The following is a 20597-nucleotide window of genomic DNA, read 5'->3' on the forward strand; positions in this document are numbered from 1 at the left end:
AGAATTATACTTATTATAAAACAGTAATGGCCACTAACATTCATTGAATGACTACTGTGTGCCAGGCACTGTGTAAAGCACTTTACATTGAGTGTCTCTTATTAAAGTCTTTTTGTAGATGAGGAAAGGGAAGCCTAAGAAGGACAAAAAATGCATGCCTATGGAGTGATGAGTCCAGGATTCAAATTTGGGCAGTACGACTTTGGTGGGTCTGCAAGTAAATACTGAAAATCTGTGTCTGTAATATGTTTATCAATGCCCGAAGCACATTCAAAACAATGCCCAACCTCTAGTGCATTTTCCATTTATGGAAACCATTAGTATCAATGACTTACAAAACACACTTTGCCCACCTACTGATTTGCAGGTCCTTCCACCCTGAAATGAAATAATAAATACAATGAAGTAAAATAATTTTTGGTTTCTAACCAGGTTCTGGCTGATAGATGAATATCATATGTCCATATTCAGATTGTAGCAAGACTGTATGCATGCTGTATGTAACAAAGTCCTCTTAAGATGGCATTTATGTGCATATATGTAAATATATGTAAATGTGTGTGTGTGTGTGTGTGTGTGTGTGTGTGTGATCCTTAGGGAAATTTTATAGGCTCTCTTTCCTTTTACATAAGTATGTTGGTCTTCTGCCTTCTGTATTTCAAAAAACAGGGAAAAAAGTACTGGGTGAGAAAACCCATCACCAGCCTCATTAGTATAAATAGAATTTATTATTTTGCCTGTACAATGCAATAGAAAGAAACTCTTTAAAGAACATCTGCTCTGCAAACAGTATATTTTATGGAATGTTTCATTTCATATGATTAAAACATAACAGAGCCTGCAATTTGGGGTGGGGCAGGACATATAGGGGGAATTTCTGTATCTTCTTCCTAATGTTGCTATGAAACTAAAACTGCTCTAAAAAGTAAATTCTTGAAATTAAAAAAAATTCTTGAATATATAACTTTAGAAATGGATATGACCTGGGTGCCTGGGTGGCTCAGTCGGTTAAGTGTCCGACTTTGACTCAGGTCATGATCTCACAGTTTGTGGGTTCGAGCCCCGCATCAGGCTCTGTGCTGACCTCTTCCTCAGAGCCTGGAGCCTGCTTCAGATTCTGTGTCTCCTTCTCTCTCTGCCCCTCCCCCGCTCATGCTTTGTCTCACTCTGTTTCTCAAAAATAAATAAATGTAAAAAAATATTAGAAATGGATATGACCTTAGAAGTCACTTAGTCTACTGAAATTTAGATCATTTGCTCACGTCTTATTCACATTTTAAGAATTACAAACGAGACTGATATTTGACTCCCCTAATTCTTACAAGAAAACTCCTCAGTTTTGACCCAGGCTTGCTGTTATCACATGTCCTGATGATAAAGCAAATGGGAGTGGAGTTAATGCAACAGAAGCAAAACTTCTCTAGTTTGAAGTGTAATCTCTTTATTTGTCATAAAACAAAAGTCTGGGCATCATCAGAGAAGGTACATGATGCCAGTAAATCAACTCAAATTTGTTAGTTATACTATGGCACAAAAGATAACCTAAAATCTCTAAATTTTATAATTTTTTTATAATTATACATCAAACCACTTTCCAATTTTAATAAGTTACAAAGTGTATATAGCTATAGTCACTAAGCATATTAGTTATTTTGTTTAATAAAAGCCACTACAATGGAGGGATTCTTCCAAGAGTGCTGATATCACAAATTACCATCATAGTTTTGAATAGGGACTTTTGTGCAGGGTGAGGAGTGAAGGAGAGGGCTGAGGACTCAGCAAGCTTTCACAAGTGCCCTCACTTTGTGTTCTAGGAATAGGTTCCTCTTTCACAGAAATGTATCTTGTCTGACAGTCTCATTCTTAACGTCAGTGGCCCTGCCCTCTTGGTTTTTCTCCAGGATGGGTTAGGAAGAAAGATTTATGGGGAGCTAATGCAACAATTCTTAAAGATCTTCATGGGATAAAAAGATTCAGTGTATTAAAAAGAACAGTGTGATCACATAGAGAAAAGTAAGAGCAAGAAGCAGTACCGTCTTATGCATGCCTACTATGTGCCAGACACTGTGCTCTGTTGGCACACAGTATTTAATTCTGACGACTGTGCCTTAATCGGATGCCCGTATTCCCATTCTAAGATAAGGATGTAGGCTCAGGGAAACTTAAGTAACTCAGTGGCGGTCATGCCCTTGGCAAGCAGCAGACTTCAGTGGTTTCCAAACGCCAAGGCGAGAGCTAGTGCCTGCCCAACAGAATGTTCATTGGTCCTTGTCAAAGTGAAAGCAAACATGGACCATGGGGTAGGGTTTCGAACAAGGCAAACACGTTCCTTTTGAAAACTCCCTTCATTCCAAGGTCATGTCCTTTTTTATTTAAATGAAAATGCCTTTTAAAAATAAAATGATTGTGTATATTGATAAAGATTTTCTTGTTAATGTCCTTTACATGGCAAAATGGCAAAGCATGTGGTTGCTGACCTGGAGGTCAGCCTCCCAGGTAGTTTTTGAAATCTTACTGTGTCACAGAATCCCAAGACATAGAAATGTGTAGTGTAGCTGGACTTAAACTCAGGCTTTAAAATGCTGTTTAGTTTCTACCACACCATGCTGCCTTCTGCATGCTTGAGTGGATTCAGACTATTGTGCAGTCACATAATAGTACATATTCCAGATTCTGAAATAGCACGGTCCAACAGAAATTTCTGCAATGACTGAACTATTAAATATTCTCTACCCATGTTATCCAACAGAGGATCTACTAGCCACGTGTGGCTACTTAGGACTTGAAATGTGACTAGTGCAATCGAGAAGCTGAAGTTTACGTTTTATTTAATTTTAATTAATTTAAAATATGAGAAGATCATAATAGCTGATGATTATCATGTTAACCACTGCAGTTCTTGAGCAATCTGTAGAAAACTTCAGTTGCAAGTCTTCTGAGGGAAGACAATCTTTAATATAACTGAATAATAATAAAAATCTACTCTCAGCTTGGAGGCAAAAGAATATTGATACATTAAAATAACAAAAATCCCTGATTGGCAAATGGCAAAGACCCTCAGCCAAAAAAATTTTCCCAGATGCCCATCAGGATTCTCCATCCCTTAAAGCAAACCATAAAAGATTCTTAAATACAGAGAACAAACTGAGGGTTGAGGGGGTGGGTTAAATCGGTGATGGGCATTAAGGAGGGCACTTGTTGGGATGAGCACTTGTGTTATATGTAAATGATGAATCATGGCAGCCTATTCCTGAAGCCAAGACTACACTGTATATTAACTAATTTGAGGGGAAAAAAAAGATTCTCCATCCCTTAAAGAGAAATAAAGATTTTAGTTTAATTGTTTTACTTATTTATTATAGTCTCATCTAGAGGCTGCTGTCCTGCGAGCAAATACCAAAGGAATGGTCTAGCAAAAGCTGGTGATCAAAATTATCATATTCAGGGTCAAGATACCTGGACTGTAATTCATGGTGTGTGTGTGTGTGTGTGTGTGTGTGTGTGTGTGTGTATGCATGCATGTGCAGATGTGCTCAACCACATGCAAAATATTTCTAGGCAGAAATTTGTGATTTCTAAAACTGAGCTAATGATATTTTTCCTAGTTTTCTTAATACGATTGTTTTGAGGATTAAGCATTAAATTTTATGGGAGAATTCTCTATCAGTTATAAGGACTACCCAGATGCCAAGCAATTTTTTTAAATGCTTATTTATTTTAAGAGAGACAGAGGCAGAGAAAGGATCCCAAGCAGGCTCCGTGCTGTCAGCACAGAGCCCTATGCGGGGCTCGATCTCAGGAACTGTGAGATCATGACGTGAGCTGAAATTAAGAGTCAGATGCTTAACCCACTGAGCCACCCAGGTGTCTCAGATGCCAGGACATTTTTAAGAACATATTCCTATCTGTATACTTCTAAGCATGTATCAAATACTTGTCAAAAACTAAAGGTATGTGCTTCACTCCTCAGAGTCTACTGAAGCTTAGCCACAAAGGAGGAAACATGGTAGACCTTGTGAATATACCAAACTTAAACTGATGACTGCAAGGTCTGTTCATGAATCTTTGAGCATTTGCAAAGTGCTCCTGTGTTTGGAGAACTGGATTCTAGACAAGTTGTCTGTTTGAGAAACATCAAATCTCCTCCCTAGATAAATAGTATAAAACGGGCTACCTATAAACAAATGCAAAGCAAACAAGTGAAACCAAAAAATAGTGAAACATGTGTTAGAAATTTTACCTCATCTCTACAGTAGGTGGAATAAATGAATAGAAACTCAATGGACTGAACACAAAGAATACCTATGAAAAGACAACACGTGCAACTAACTATGATTTAATGTAAAATATTTCTTTTTATCAACTACATTCTTTTTAGTTTCTGTAGGAATGTATTCATAATTGAAAATAATAATGATTATATGAAAGTTTTATTCCAATGCACTTAAAAAAATTGCCATAGGGATCTTTAGAGAGCACATAAATCATAATGCTTGTTTTCTGACTTTTCTAGCAACCCCCTCCAATTCCCACTCCCCCCAAAAAAAGCAATCAAACAGAGAAACAAAAAATAACAAGCCAAACAAACAAGCTGGCCCTGGTGCACAGAATAAATTCAGTTTGAAGTTTTCAAAGATGCAAAACCAGGATTGGACATTGAGACAAGGAAACATGAGATCTGCATATAGCCTTGTTCTCCTTGGGAGTGAAACAATGAACTGAAAGGTCTTGGTTTGGGGACCATTCGTAACCATTTACTAGGAGACAATGTTGTCCACTGAACTGCTTAAATGATTCTCTGTCACAGTGCAGCCTCCCACATTTTCAGAGAGGCAAGCAGCTATTCTCTCCTCCTGCTTTAAAAAAAAAAATTAACGTTTATTTTTGAGACAGAGAGAGACAGAGCATGAACAGGGGAGGGTCAGAGAGAGAGGGAGGACAGAATCCGAAACAGGCTCCAGGCTCTGAGCTGTCAGCACAGAGCCCGACGCGGGGCTCGAACTCACGGACCACGAGATCATGACCTGAGCCGAAGTCGGAAGCTCAACCGACTGAGCCACACAGGTGCCCCTCTCCTCCTGCTTTTAACTTGTCACTTCCAGTAAGAAGTTACAGAAACTGAAAGCTTACATATGTCTAGACATAAATTGTCCAGTCATTAATGACAACACACTTTTCTTTGTCCAGGGTTAAGAAAACCCCTGAAATCTCAAGACAGTTAATGGAAACCTGACACAAAACCAGAGAGAAAATGCACTAGGCAGGTGGAATCATTGTGCTATTTCTACAGCAGATCTCACCTGTGGTACACAGCAAGGTGCCAGAAATCTAATAGCAAAGTCCAGTGTCTGATGTTCTTTACCTGTTTTTTTGTTTTTTTGTTTTTTTGTTTTTCTGAAGAAAAACCATGGGTCTGGTTAAAGGCTTCCTTTGTCCACTTTTGTAATACTATACCTTTAAATGTTTCATACTGCAGGGATTTAGTGGGAATGAGTTACTCATACTCCCTAGTACATCTTATCTCAAGAAACACATCCCATAAATGTTCTAGCACTATGATTACTTTATATGGCTCAGATAACAGTACAGAAGACATGGAGAATAATTCACTAAGGATCTAAGACTGGTAAGCAAAATAAATATTTAAAGTGACTGATATGTAAGTGAAAGAGGGATATATAGGAATCTTAATATTGACTGGGAAAGTCTCCTTTTCTACCTAGAATTAAGAAAAAATAAGTGACATGAAAGCACGATCCAAACAAAATTTTTCTCTTGTTTCCGTAGGCCTATGGTATCTTCAAACAATACCCTGGCATGGAATAGCCACTGTCAATATTTGCTGAATGAGGAAAAACATTTCACTCTGAACTAAAAATGCAGGCAATTAATACAGTCCTTTATTTGGAAAATGGTAGAAGACACGGACGTGGCACTTCCATCAGGAATGGACGATCTTCTTTCTCCCAGCCTGGCACCAACTGCCCATTCCTACCACCCATCACCAAAATTTAAAATTCAGAAAATTTCATTTTCGAATACACTGGAGCATGGTTTTTATTTTAGTCCTCCTTAACACACAGAGGAATGAATATGGGGGAAAGGAAACCAATGAGATCCCGCAGGCCCGGTGTCCACAACTGACAGAACTAGATAGAACCTCTTTTGTAATGGCCACCTGCCCCTGACCAATCAAGAGACAGGAGCCAATAATTTCCACCCAAGTCACTCACCTGGGGCCACTCAGCACTGACAGTGCTGGACAGGCTACTGTGCTCAGTTTTCTTATTGAACATGATTTTAAAAATTTCCTAATTTTAGTTAATTTTACTCACAGATTGCTCCGAGGGATTGTGTTCTTTGTACACACTGAAAAATAAGCTGGCTCCTCCATGACTGAGGTTGATTCAAGTTTACTCTCCAGCAGGAGTCTGATGACTCACAGAATTGTGGGGTGATCACTTTTATTTTAAGCACCTTTTCTTCTCATTTTTTTTAAAGTAGATGTTACCCTTTGTTAAATAATAAGTCTAAGGTAAGAGTATAGCTGTATCATCAAATGTTTACAAGTTTAAACAGCTCATTCTCATAGACCCTTTTCTTCTAGGTATTGGAGCTGAAGAACACTTGGGTGACTATCTTTATGTTTCTTCCCTGTGCCCCCTTCCCCCCTGCCACACAGTTAAAACTAGAGTCCAAACAACTGAGGAATGTACAGGATATGAAGAAAATTCAGAAAGGAAAATGGCACACTAAATATTAGGGCAAATTCCCCTGAAGATGTAATAGATTGCAGGAATCTAATCACAGAAATAATGAGTTTTTAATGTTTGGTCATTCTCTATTTCTGTTTTCCCCCTGCTTTAAGGACCTGTCAAAACTAATACTTATTTTCCCATTTCCCCTAAGACCTCAAGATATATCTATTATTTGGCACTGATAATCAAAGCCTATTTGAACAAATAACTTAATTAATTTGTTACCTAAACATGCTCACACCATCTTGCTGGAGTAATGCATTAAAATCAACTCTTTATTTTTACTCTATGGCATCAATAGACATGATCACTTAAAATGTCAGAACATTAGAACTTCCTTTTTATAATTTTTTAAAAGTATGAGATTAGAAAGAAATAAAATGTGTACTTGGCTGGTATTTTTAATTCCTTAATTCAAAGACTCAAGAAGTATGTTTAACTACTTTACAAATATTGTTTTTACCTTTCATGGAATTCTTATTTTTGGTGTAGTTTTTTTTTCTTGTTGTTGTTTTGGTCTCTTGAGGCAGATGTAAAATGATCTCAGTGACTAGACAAAGAAGTGGAATTATAAAAAAAATAGAGAAGAAAAAACAATGTAGCAAAAAAAGGTATTCTACGACCTAAGAATAGTCTGCCAACAGGCTTCTTGGTATTTAATGGCTAGTGTTAGTGTCTGCATCAATATTCTACAATGATAATAGTAATAGTGGCCAACCCACAGGGAATGGAAGAAAAAGCATGGTTTGTCTGGCTCATTATCAAAATAACATTGCTTTTGACAATAATCAAAGGTTTTTGTCTACCTGGGGTCCTAACATAACTAGAAATGGAACAAATTCTCTACTCTAGAGCTCAAGAAGTTCATGGCTTCAAATCTGTAGAGTCGTTTTTTCTTTCTCTTAACCAAATCTCTCTTCACCCAGAGATTTGATTTAACTCCAATCCTAAGGACATGTACAATCACTCTAACACAGATGTTCTCAGACTTTCTCAGTTCACGACACTCTTAGTTCTCAGTAATTGTTTATGGCAATCACTGGCCCAAAGAAATAATGAATAGCTACAAATATTAAGTATTTAGGTCCAAACTATTGAATAAGGTTTTGTCACGGCAGTTTACCACTTATTGAGGATCCCACAACTTCTCGCTTTGGAATAAGATTGGATGATGCCTCCCTCATTTTCTGTTCCACATTAACTTTTGTGTAGTACTTGCTTTTGATCACAGCAATCATCAAAAGTTCAGTTTTGCAAAGATAAGGTATCACAGAAAGAAAAAATAATGACCTAAAGTTGAAACTGGGAACTAAGTCTAGCTATTGGTTCCCCAGGTGACTGACATATGTTACAATGTTTCCCTTAAAATACCCCAGGCAGCCATGTGAGTTCTCTACAGTGCCCCAGGGTACTGCATGCAGCCCACCTTTTGGCAATGAAAACATGGCCCTGGTCTCCTTACTCTCATACCATAGACAAAGGGTGAGGACACCTCAGTCAAGAAAACTCAGGAATTAGGGCAGGAATTATGTGGCCATTATACCTTTCTGTGTTTAACTCCAGAGGACTCTCAAAGGGTAAATGAAGGTTAGAAAGGAGATGGACTCAATGGTATAATAACGTATCTTTTTCTTTTTCTTGTTAGAGATACCCTAGTAAGAAGACCAAGGAAGAATAATGTAACCTGTAACAGGAGAAATGAATAGAAATGTAAACAATCATCCTTTCCTTTTTCAAACTCAGGACTAGAGGCAACAGCATCCTTCTACTCAAGAAGGGGCCAAGAATGGCTAGGACTGAAAATTCACAATCGAGGCTCGAGAGTTGGTGAGGCAGTTGCTAACTACTAAAGGCTCAAGAGGTGCTGAGGGGGTAGCAATTTGAGACAAGGGGTGCGAGATCATGTCAATTCGCTGGGAGAATGTCCAGAAGTGCTGGATGTCCAGAGTGCTGCGGCACTCCAAAGACATGATCAATGTGGCCCTATACTTTTATGGGATGATGGGGACTAAGGACCTAGACTGCTAAGTGTGCCCCCATTTTCCGTGGTATATTGAGTCTACTCACCTCCTTCTCCTTCCCTCTTCCGCACCTTTCCCCCATATTCTATAGCTGTAAGTATGTAAGTATGGATAAAGAGCTACTTGGATTGCCTCTAGTTCTGTACATTGATGTTTATATGGCAGAAGATTGGGGCAAGAGGTGAACTGAAAAACTTTTCAAGTGAAGTGGTTTGACAGGCAGGCACCGTGTATTCAATAAACTTATAGTTTTGTTACTAAATTCTATTTGTCTTGACACTGATAAGTCTCCCGTTAAATCTCCTGGGATATCCGTGTATTTGCAAATATAAACAACATTATATGACTGGAGGAAGTGCAACAAGAGAAATCACTGTAATTCAGAAGGATAAACAAGGTTAAATGCATGTTGGAGAACTTTAAGAGGGAAAAAGCTGCGTACGTTTTATGTAATTATTCATTTATTCTGTAATTTTCTGCTTGTTTCTTCATGACAGCATTCTTCTGTTATGTAGTTTTTCCTATTTTTATAAAATACCTTTTATGATTAATGGTAGTTTAAATTTACTTTTCACGTATTTATTTCTCTACTGTACTTATGCTGGTGCTTTAAAATTTTACTCTTTCTTATTATTCTTGCTAATGGGGACACATTGACCAAACTATGTGGTAGCCTTCTGAGCAGAAGCTGCCAGAAACTTCACTTTTGCCTTATATAAGCTTATTTTTTAGATGCTAAATTTAGCCTTGTCCTATAGAATTGTATGTATTTTCCAAGAGTCCGTCACATATTTTCTTTATTACTTCTTTTGACTTATTTGAGCTTTTACTTAATTTTATTCTTTTTTTTTTTAATTTTTTTTTCAACGTTTATTTATTTTTGGGACAGAGAGAGACAGAGCATGAGCGGGGGAGGGGCAGAGAGAGAGGGAGACACAGAATCGGAAACAGGCTCCAGGCTCTGAGCCATCAGCCCAGAGCCTGACACGGGGCTCTGGGCTCACGGACCGCGAGATCGTGACCTGGCTGAAGTCGGACGCTTAACCGACTGTGCCTCCCAAGCGCCCCTACTTAATTTTATTCTTAAAATATAATTAAAAAACAAATTTTCATAATGCCAAATAATCCACTGGGTCAAAGGAATTTGGTTAACAGTGACTTCTGTTTCTCAGCAGATTCTGCTACAATAGTTCACAGCACTTTGTTTATAACGGCATTTTCAAAAAAATGCTCTAGAGATGATTAAAACTTTTGTTGTAGCTTTAAAAAAGCTTAAGCTCTGAGGACCTTGGATCCCTCATTTATAAACTGGTGTAATGATGTTCCTATCCATAGGGCTATTAAAAGCATCAAATGAGGTTGCAGACGTGAAAATACTTACAAAAGTAAAGGGTGACATACACAGGCAACATGTGCTATGATCACCATTATGACCATTATTAGTCTTAATTTCTCCCTATTGTCTCCACTGTTTCACTAGGATCTATTTATAGAAGATAAGATGATGATGTCCTGTCTATTAGGAAGTAATGATTTTTCTTCTCACTTTCTCAATAAATTAAACAATTATATTTCAACTTAAAGAGCATTTAAAGGTTTTCCCAAACATTTCATTCACATAGGTAATCACAGACCTTCAATGGTACTGTTTGAATTTGAAGTTTCTAAGGGGTTTTCTCAATGGATATGCTTAACTAGAACGATAAATATAAAATCATCAAAAGTGATTAAAATATGTGATGGTATCATTTCCTATAAAGTACAGTTGAATTATAGACACTGAATAATATTCTCAGTATTATCATGAACTAGGTAAGATAAGAAAATGGAGGCTTACATATGGCTACTTGTGGAGTCAAGTGAAGAGAAGGCATAATCCTTTACGTGTAGAAGATATAGGTACTGTCAGATTAATGACTAAAATGGTGATTATTTATTCTGTATTTTAAACTAAAAAAATTTTTAATGTTTATTTATTTTGAAAGAGAGAGAGAAACAGAGTGCGAGCAGGAAAGGGGTAGAGAGAAAGGGAGACACAGAATCTGAAGCAGGCTCCAGGCTCTGAGCTGTCAGCTCAGAGCCCGACATAAGGGCTTGAACTCATGTGGACTGGAGATCATGACCGGAGCCCAAGTTGGAAGCTTAACCAATTGAGCCACCCAGCTGCCCCGGTGATTATTTATTCTATTCACCTTGCTTCTCTGAGAAACTTGATCTCCCTAGAGGAAAGTATGCTTTCCAGCAGTCTGCCACTTTATTGCTCCAATGTAAATATCCAGGGGGAATGAAAAAAAGCTGAACGTGTCAAGACATTACTTATCAAAAATTTATAGAGTTGCATCAAGGCCTGATTAAATTTGTCAATCTTACATAAACCCAATCAGATTAAAAAAAAATGTCTTGCATAGGTACAGGGAAAAATTAGGTCATCCTTATAGTTTGCTTTAGAAAGAAAAACACAATGTAAATATAAAATATAGGCTTTTCATAAAATGCATGGAATATTTAATCGTTACCAGAATACACTAGAGGGTATAAGAGAAACAATCTGTGCACTTGTATTCAAAAATCAATTTACTAAAATTTTAGACAATAGATTACATCACTTTTCTCTACCACTTTGCCAAAGTTAATCCCTTTACTTGAGCTCCTCATTGTATTTTTGTCAGTGGCTACAGCTCCATATTTAATGCTTCCTCTTTCTCTCAGTTCACCTGTCCTGAATTTCAAGAAATTTTCCTTGAACCTAATTCTCCCTAAAGCAGCTTTACTCCTCCCTCCCCCTTTAATTTATGGACTTTGAAGGAGATGCCTACATTTGTCGATACCTCGACTTTCAATTCACTCCTCAACCCACTGGGCTTCTAATTCTGTTACCCTCACTCGGCTGTCAACACAAACCTAGCAATTACAGAAAGTAACTGGTTCTTCTCATTTCTTCTCCTCATCCTCCGGAGAGTTGTTTCTGCTCTCTGTCCTTGTCCTTTCACTATAGTCTTGTTTCCCTTAGAGTTTTATCCTCACAACGTAAGAGTCAAATTCATCTTCTATTATTTGCCATTACATTGTCTACTCTCCATCCTGTGTTCCTTATGTCAACATCACCACTCATTTACTTGTTCAGGATGAAAACTTCAGCATTCTTTTTGACTCTCTATCCACTGGCTGTCCCCCAACACACACACATGCATGCACGCACGCGTGCTATTCTGTAATCCTCCTGCCTCTGAACCAACTTCGTCATCTCACCCCCACTTTCTTGACTGAGCCTGCATCATACTTAACCTACTTTGTTTCTATGAATTTCAGCATGATCTACTTCCCTGTGGTCACTTCACCCTATATAATCACTTAACAATAGAGTAATCAGAAGCAATAAAAAGAATATAAGTGTGTTGAATCTCACCTAAAAACTCTCAGGTCCCATAGACTATATTCACATCTTCTTTCCCTCCTGCCACATTTCACTATTCACATCAACCAGATTGTTATTTTTTAATGGAGCCATGATTTTTCTATGTCTAACATTATGCAAATATTACCTCCATTAGCCTGGCTTTCCCTAACTGTCAAAAGGTCCTTCCCTTCTCTCTGCTCCCACAATTTTGTGAATGCCTCAAGGATGATGCTGACCATATTTTATTTTACTGGTCTAAAATGTCAACCCTCCCACTATCTGCAGATTGGCAGCTTTGAATACACTATATTTGCTTAATAAGTATTTTTATGATGGGTGAATGAATAAACAAATGTCTTGAATTTCAAATATGAGAAAATGGGACAAAAATATCATAGAAATAGGGTCATTGGGAAAAGGAAGTTGTTTTGGCATGTCTACATTTTACAATGAATTAATGACAGATATGTATTAATCATGAGGGTAACAGTTGAACAAGAAAGCATAAATTTCCAGAAGGCAATAGTGGTATAGACCTAGAGCTCACTTGTTAATAATGAACATGTACTAATGAAGGACTATCAGGTACAGCTGAATAACAAAGTACACATTTCCAGAAAACATGTAAGTGCTAGAGATCTTGATCTCAACTGAGATTGCAGGGCCAGAGATACTGAGAAGTCATCCGATGAAAGCTGATAGTTGAACCCATATACAAAAGAGTTTTCCAAAGCACAGACCACAGGTCAGGAGCTATACTTTGGGGAAGTATGTTGCAGTGTGATAAAAGATGTTGGTGAAGAAGACGTCTGTGAGCAGGAGGGAAGAGAAGACCCAAGAGTGATGAAGGCCAGGGGATGAGACACACCTTGTGTTTCCTCTAATAACTGGTGTCTTCCTTCCACTCTGTGGGTGACTGACAAATATTACTTAAATAAATGGATTTTCTGAGGTCAATATGAACGGAAGATAGACTTCAGAATACTGAGGCAATATAGCATGGTAAGGAAACGTAGATCTGTGGGATAGGGGCAGAAGGATAGGGAGACCTAGAACTTACTGAAAAAGTTTCATTGCCAAAAGGGCAGAGAAAAACAAGAGGAAACTGAATATTTCTGGAAAGATGGTGCAGACCTACGCATAAAGGTAGGTGGTGAAGTACCTTTACCTATAGCTCACAAGGACACACATTAGGGCTTACATGCTATCTTTTCCAGTAATTATTAGATCTGAGACCTGTCATTCCATAAGGTTATTAGTTAACTGGGGTCAAGAACCCTGTCTTATAGTTTTCTTGTATATCTTGCAGTGCTTCAAACAAAGACAGCTACTAAATAGGAGTTTAATAATTCAGTATTTGAATCAAAATAATTGCAGTTTAGGGGTGACTGAGTAGCTCAGTCAGTTAAGCATCCAACTCTTGATCTCGGCTCAGGTCATGATCTCACAGTTTGTGAGTTTGAGTCTCACATTAGGCTCTGTACTGACAGCATGAAGCCTGTTTAGGATTCTCTCTCTCTCTTTCTCACCCCTCTCTCTCTGCCCCTTCCCTGCTCATACACATTCTCTCTCTGAAAATAAATAAATCTGCTCATTCTCTCTCTGAAAATAAACTTAAAAAAATAATTGCAGTTTAGTTGGAAAGAATGCAGTATTATCATCTAACAACTATTAATAAAATGGCAACGGGAATGATACTTGTGAAAAATGGGTAAAGCACAATTTCACTTCTAGGACCTCACTTAGACCTATAAGGGTACCTTGACAATCTGTTACCATGCCAGGAATATCACTGAACCCTCACAGACTCCATATCATCTAATTCCTGTACAAGAAATTGCAACCTGTATCGAGTTTTTGAGATAGTGTCATGAAAGATGGTGAGTGTTACTGGATAAATCTCCAGATGCAGAGGAGGAAATCGACTCTATACAGAGGCAGAATTACAAATGACAACACAAGTCCTATTTAGAAACCTCCAGAAATTAGAAAACTAATGAACACTACAGTAAACACAAAAATGGAATGTTCTGAGAAAATGAGCTAATGACGTATATGATCTGCAAATGTGCTTATCAGTTTTAACCATTTTCCAAGCTGTGGTGTCTTAAATGATATTCAGATCTGTCTGATGTTTTCAGCGCTTGCCTCTGGTGATTAATATTCCAAAAATGGTTTAATTTTAGGGGCTCCTGGGTGGCTCAGTCTGTTAAGCATCTGACTTCGGCTCAGATTATGATTTCACTGCTCTTGAGTTCGAGCCCTGCATTGGTCTCTATGCTGACAGCTTGCAGCCTGCAGTCTGGAGTCAGCTGCAGATTCTGTCTCCATTTCTCTCCCCTTCTCTCTCTCTCTCTCTCTCTCTCTCTCTCAAATACAAATAAACATTAATTTTTTAAATGGTTTAATTTTAGCAAAGCCCTCCCAAGATCTCTCCAATGATATGGCAGACCAGTGCAAACATCCATATGGTACATCAACTGGGATATGTTAAAAGTGCTATTCATTCTAATCTCTCAAGATTCTCAAACTGAGTTTAAAGCATTTTGAAATATTATGAATGTTCATGTGGCTAGGTAGCTAAAAGTCAGTTTCTACATGAATATAAGCTAATGTTTTAAGTATAAATGTTTCCATTTAAATTCTATTTCTCACTTTTCTCAGACAATGTATTCTCTGGGAAAATAAATGTTTCTTTTCAAGAGTGACAGGGTACTCAAGTTAAATCTACAATTTATTTCCAGCTTGTATAATTTTACTCACTGTTCTTTCTAACATAGAGAATGATGCAGTTGAACAAATGTCATTGGTTTTATTAGATCATCAACTGACCAAATAAATGTACTTGATTTCCTATAGAAGTTCCCTCTACCCTTTGTCCATCATTATACTTACATATCACTGGCAATGGAGGAGTTCCGGGACATAGACTTTGGAGACAGGTCATAATCGCTGTCGGATCGATACAGAAAGGACTCCCGACGTTGACTGTGGACGAAGTTTGCTTGGAGAATTAGCCCAGATCCCGGGCTGGTCATGGGATCCAAGGGACTCCGTCCCGCAGATGTGCCATTGTCCACATCAAAACTGTGAAAGAAAGAGAGAAATAACACTGCCATGAACACTTGCATGTTGATATGGTGGTAAAGGGAGATTCTGGTTTAGGAAGTGACAGTGGGAACATTCACAGCTGATTCCGACTATTAAAAATGATAACATTAAAAAACACAAAGGTAAAAAAAAATACACTGACTTCATATTATTGTCTTCCTTAAGTTTTGGGTACTTTTGTTAACTGACCAGATACAACACACAGGTCTCTGTAAACTTAAGTTAAAAAGCCATTCTACTAAGAATAGTTCTACTAAGTTTCTTTTAGGAAAAGAAGAAATACACAGTAATTCTCTAACTACTTGGGTTCAATTCAACAAGTTCCCATTATATTGCCTAATACCACTGCTTCTCCAAGCCTGGGCTTTCTCTCCCTCCTGTCGATGCCCGTCCAGTCACAAATTTCTGCTGTATCCACTTCCCTCCATCCCCAATGCCAACATACTAAGTTCAGGATTTCACCAACTCTCACCTACATTATTGTAACAGACTTTAAGTTAGTCTCTTGAATCCATTTTCCACTCTGTACCATGAGTGAGTCTTCTTAAAGTATAAATCTGACCATGATTTTTGTCAGTTCAAAACCTTTTAATAGCTCACTCTTGTCCTCAGGGTAAAGTCCAAATATCTTGGCTAGAATGACAGAGTTTTAACTATCCACTTTCAGTCAACCATTTGATTGAATCAATGCAATCAACCATTTTCTCAATCTCAACATGCAACCCTCTTCCATCAGGCACTTTATGTTCCACTCACTTAACCATCACATCCTTGTCTCAGGCCATCACTACCTAATCTCCTGCTCCCCTGACTACTCTACTCAACCTTCCAGTCCCCTGCCTCCTTGTTAGTATTCATCGAGGACTTAACATTTACCTTAAAGGCTGCCCTGATGCCCCACACCCTTATGACATTCCTTCCTCTGTACTCCCAAGGCATCTTTCCACTCCCTATTGGTAGCATTTACAATGAACTGAAAATGCTTACCAATTGGTCTCCATTCCTAGACTGTGAGCTCCCTGAGAATGGGAACTCTGAGTGTTCCTAGCACTTCACATGGCACTTCAGAAACCTTTTCTAAGTGGTTTGAATGGATGATTGAATAAATGGAAGGCACTGTGCTTGGCAATACAGATTTCAGATTTGGGAAAAGACAGAGCCACAAATTTACAGTTTTTGACCTCACAGTCCTTACAATATACATAAAATTTCCACAAAGAGCTCTTCTAGTCAAATATCAAGCAGTATTAAAGTCAAGTCTTAGGTGTTCTTATGAGAAGAGGGTAATAGTTCAGATAACCCAGTAAATATGTAGTGTAAAAAATTGTTGAATGAATAAACAAATGAATCAAGTTTAGCTACTATCAATCTTTTTCCCATTACAAATTTCACCCCAACTATTAACTACCTAATTTAAAAACATTTAAAAAAACATTATTTTACTTTCTCCACTGGAGTTATTAATAAATAGTGTTATCCCCCAAAAATTAGAGGCCAAAGTGGAAGATCAGCAAGGGTCTTGATGTTTCATGAATCATCTATGTATCGATGACTAAATAAGAATCATTTGACTCAAAATCAATCTAACTAGTAAAAAAAGAAAAGAAAAGAAAAAACTCATAATCTAGCATGGACATTCATAAACAAGTTTTCCAATCTGAATTTTTTAAGAATTGCATCACTGTATGGGGCACTCAGTCATTTGAGTGTTTGGCTTCTGCTCAGGTAATGATCTCGCATTTCATTAGTTTGAGCCCTGCATAGGGTTCTCTGCTATCAGCACAGAGCCTTCTCAGATCCTCCGTTCCCCGCTGTCTCTGCACCTCCCCACTTGCGCTCTCTCTCCTCTCAAAAATAAATAAACATTAAAAAAAAGAATGGCATCACTCTATAGATGTATTTATTTGGTCACAAAAGACAATGAGAGGTTGAGTTGAAAAGACTCATTTAATAGACAAAGATAGCAGCTTCTAGAAAAGTTAATGGCCAAAGTTACGGAGCTAACTAGATTTAATCATCCACCGTTCCTGAAGCTCTTCCGGCTCTAATGAATAATTATGTAAACCATAAATGTATGTTGGCAACTGTGACATGCAAACAGGGGACATCTGTTTCACCTGCACAATGCCTTCATGCATGTGAGACTTTGGGCAATCCTGAGGAAGGCCAGAAGGAGAAGGGATCTACAGTTATGAGAGACTTATTCAGGATCTCTGGCAAGCTCTTCTTGGCTATGCTTAAATAAATAAGTGCTTATTAAGCACCTATTATAAGCACACTGAGATACAAAAATAAAGGTGATGAGATCAATTCAAGTTGGGTTGAATCCAGACTTCTGAGAAGTTTTCATACAATAGTAGTATTTAAAGAGGGCTTTTGAAGGCATTCAGTATTCAGCTGAGAGACACTAAAGTCCTTTGAAAAGGGGAGATTTCTGCTCTGGGGACACTGTTATGGCAGCTCTTCAGCATGAGAAGGACCTAATGTGAACACATAAGAAAACATGTTGATTTCTTTTCAGTATCAAGATGATCATACTGTTTTAAAAAGTAAAATATATTTCCCTGCCATGAATAAACAGAAATATAAGAGATATAGGAATGTGATTTTTGGTTTGGTTTTTCTCAGTTCAACTGAGTAATACCAATATAATCCCCCACATCCATAAACTTCTGAATTTATTATTATAATTTTTCCAATTAACTTAAGCAACTTAAATAAAATTTTCACTCTAAGTTTAGGGAAAACAGTGCTAAGTATATTGAAATATTTGATAGTCTTTATAATAATGTTATTTATTAAAACCAAGAATTTATTCATAGTTCATAAAATGCTTGATAATGGGATATTTTAGTTTTGTTATTTTTCTTTGTAAGTTGTAATATAACAATTTGTCCACTAGATGGAGATCATTGCCTGAAAGAACATTGACTGTAAATAAAGGCCCAAACTATTTTTAAACTCAGGAAAACAATCCCTTAACTATTACCTAAAAATTAAACCTCACAATCTATAGGAAGTGATTACTAAAAATCGATAAAATTATATTAACTAGTAAATATTAGTATAGCTTTACAGATTAGGAATGATCTAAGAAATGATCACTGATGTTTTATTATTTACTCTTAAAACCAAAAAAAAAACCAAAAAACAAACAAACTGAGAAGCTCTTTTGTTAAAAAATTAGAATTAAGGAGCTTCCTTAAGAGAAGTGATGTTTGGGACAAATCAAGGCAATACTGCTTCACCCAATGAGTAGTAAATTAACTGAGAGTTAATTTAGTCTGAAAATATACATGGGCTCAAACAAGCTACTTATTTTTGAAGCATAACTTTATAAACAGTGCCTAATCATGTTATTATTAATAAAACAAGAAGGTGATAAGGGTTAAGCCTATCCTTAGACACTGGAACCAAAGAGATCAGCTGTGAACTTCCTAAGCACATTCTTTGGCAAACACTTTCATATAATGAATCCTCTTTTGACTCACTGCCAAAAAAATGGAGTCCAAGCAAAAAGATTAGCAGAAGCTTGGGAAAGTAAGTGAAGAGTTGGGGAGGGTAACAATGATGATGGTGATACTAGTAATCCTAATGATGATAACAACAATAAAATTTTGGAACACTTTCCGTGAGACAGACATTGTGCTCTGTACCCTATATACATTATCTCATCGAATCCCCATAATAACCCTTTGAAGTAGGCTCTCTATTTTCCACTTGACCAATGAGTAATCTGAGTTACTGAGATTAAGTAATGTGTTCAATGCCATACAGTTTGTACAGGGTTTTATTTTTGTTTTTTTAAGATTTACTTATTTTGAGAGACAGAGAATAAGCAGGGGAGGAACAGAGAGAGGGGGACAGAGGATCTGAAGAGGGCTCTATACTGACAGCACAGAGCCTGATGTGGGGCTCAAACCCACAAACCGTGAGATCATGACCTGAGTCGAGGTCAGACGCTTTAACCGACTGAGGCACCCAGGCGCCCCTGGAAGTGGGTTTTAAACTTAAGCTGTCTGATTCCAGAGCCCAGGAGAACGGTCCCTGTGTGCATGTCTCTACTGCAAAGCCTCCTATTATCCATTACAAAAGTACAAGAATTTCTCTGGGCTTTCTCACATGGATGGAACTTCAAACGCTAACTCTGAAATTATCATTTATACACAAGTATCTTTAACTTACAGATCTGGCATGCCAAGGCTAATTCCGAGACTCTGCCTTTATAAATCTCCACATTTTGGAATTTGCCACATTTCCTATTTTTCCAATTTTGAGTACAACAGTAAGGCGTTAAAGAGTCTATGCTGTAGCCCATTTGGTGATCTCTTTATAAGTTTGAGAGTTCATTTGGAATAAGGAGAGTCAGTGGGTCTGCAGAGGGTCTCAGCAAATGGAACTAAGTGAGGTACACTGTTATTCCACATATTAGCTGTCCTTCATGCAGTTCAAGGATGCATACATCCCCTAAGGGAGTTGGCTTTTACCCAGAAGGCATCTGTGGAGAAGCACCGATGTGGTTGTGGAGGGCCCCTGTGGGGGGGTGGTAACGATCAGAGCCTGTTGCAATCAGAACTGTTAAAGGCCACGTGTACTAGCACTACTCAGGACCATTCACTTCACAGGCCCGTCCCTATCTAAGGAATACACTCCACACAAAAACCAAACAGATGACAAACTGAGCACCCGGCCAAACTCCTTGCCATCTCTCCACATTGCACCATGTCAGTGGAATTACTGGCTACTTGTCCTGACCCACCTTCCCTGCAGCTTCCTCCGCTATTCCTATGATTTGTGTCTACTGACCCTGTAATTATTTGTCTGCTTGGAGTCATTTCCCGTTCTTTGGCCTCATGCTAGACCCCGCTTCTGGTTTAAACATTTTGCATCTCTTCTTGACCATTATGTGGGCTCTCCTGTGAGCCACGGTCCTGCTATCGTCCTGGGTAAAGAGCTCATCTCAGGTAGGGACCTTTCATCCCCAGTGTGGAGCCCAAAGAAGGTGTGACACATGAGGACTCCAGGGGAGCAGCTGCTGGATGCCCCTATCAACAGATGTCCCATTATCAAAGCATCTGTGAAGAGCTCCCAAGGGAAGACTCTGGAGAGAACATAGCAGCTGCTGAAAGCGGTAGGCTGGTGGGAACCCTGGACGCCTCCACTGATGCCAGGAACATCTGAGAGCTGCCTGTGTCACTGTGTATTAAGAACATTGGCCTGTTGACAGTAAAGATCTTATCGCTCCCTGTCCTGGAGTAGGGAAGACACCAAAAATGTTCCTGTTAAAATGTTACACTTGGGAGATAGAAA

The 20597-nt window shown here is 38.1% G+C and overlaps 1 protein-coding gene across 5 annotated transcripts in view; it reads right to left on the minus strand.

Moving 5' to 3' along the window:
* PDE4D (phosphodiesterase 4D) overlaps window positions 1-20597 on the minus strand; it is a 1415237-nt gene that overhangs the window by 205005 nt on the left and 1189635 nt on the right. For all 5 annotated transcript variants that reach the window (XM_047855197.1, XM_047855190.1, XM_047855204.1 and 2 more), the window contains one exon: window positions 15072-15263. In XM_047855197.1, coding sequence (XP_047711153.1) covers window positions 15072-15263 — 192 coding nt within the window. The remainder of the gene's footprint in view (window positions 1-15071; window positions 15264-20597) is intronic.

This window comes from Prionailurus viverrinus, chromosome A1 (assembly GCF_022837055.1).
Source record: "Prionailurus viverrinus isolate Anna chromosome A1, UM_Priviv_1.0, whole genome shotgun sequence".
Classification (NCBI taxonomy): Eukaryota; Metazoa; Chordata; class Mammalia; order Carnivora; family Felidae; genus Prionailurus; species Prionailurus viverrinus.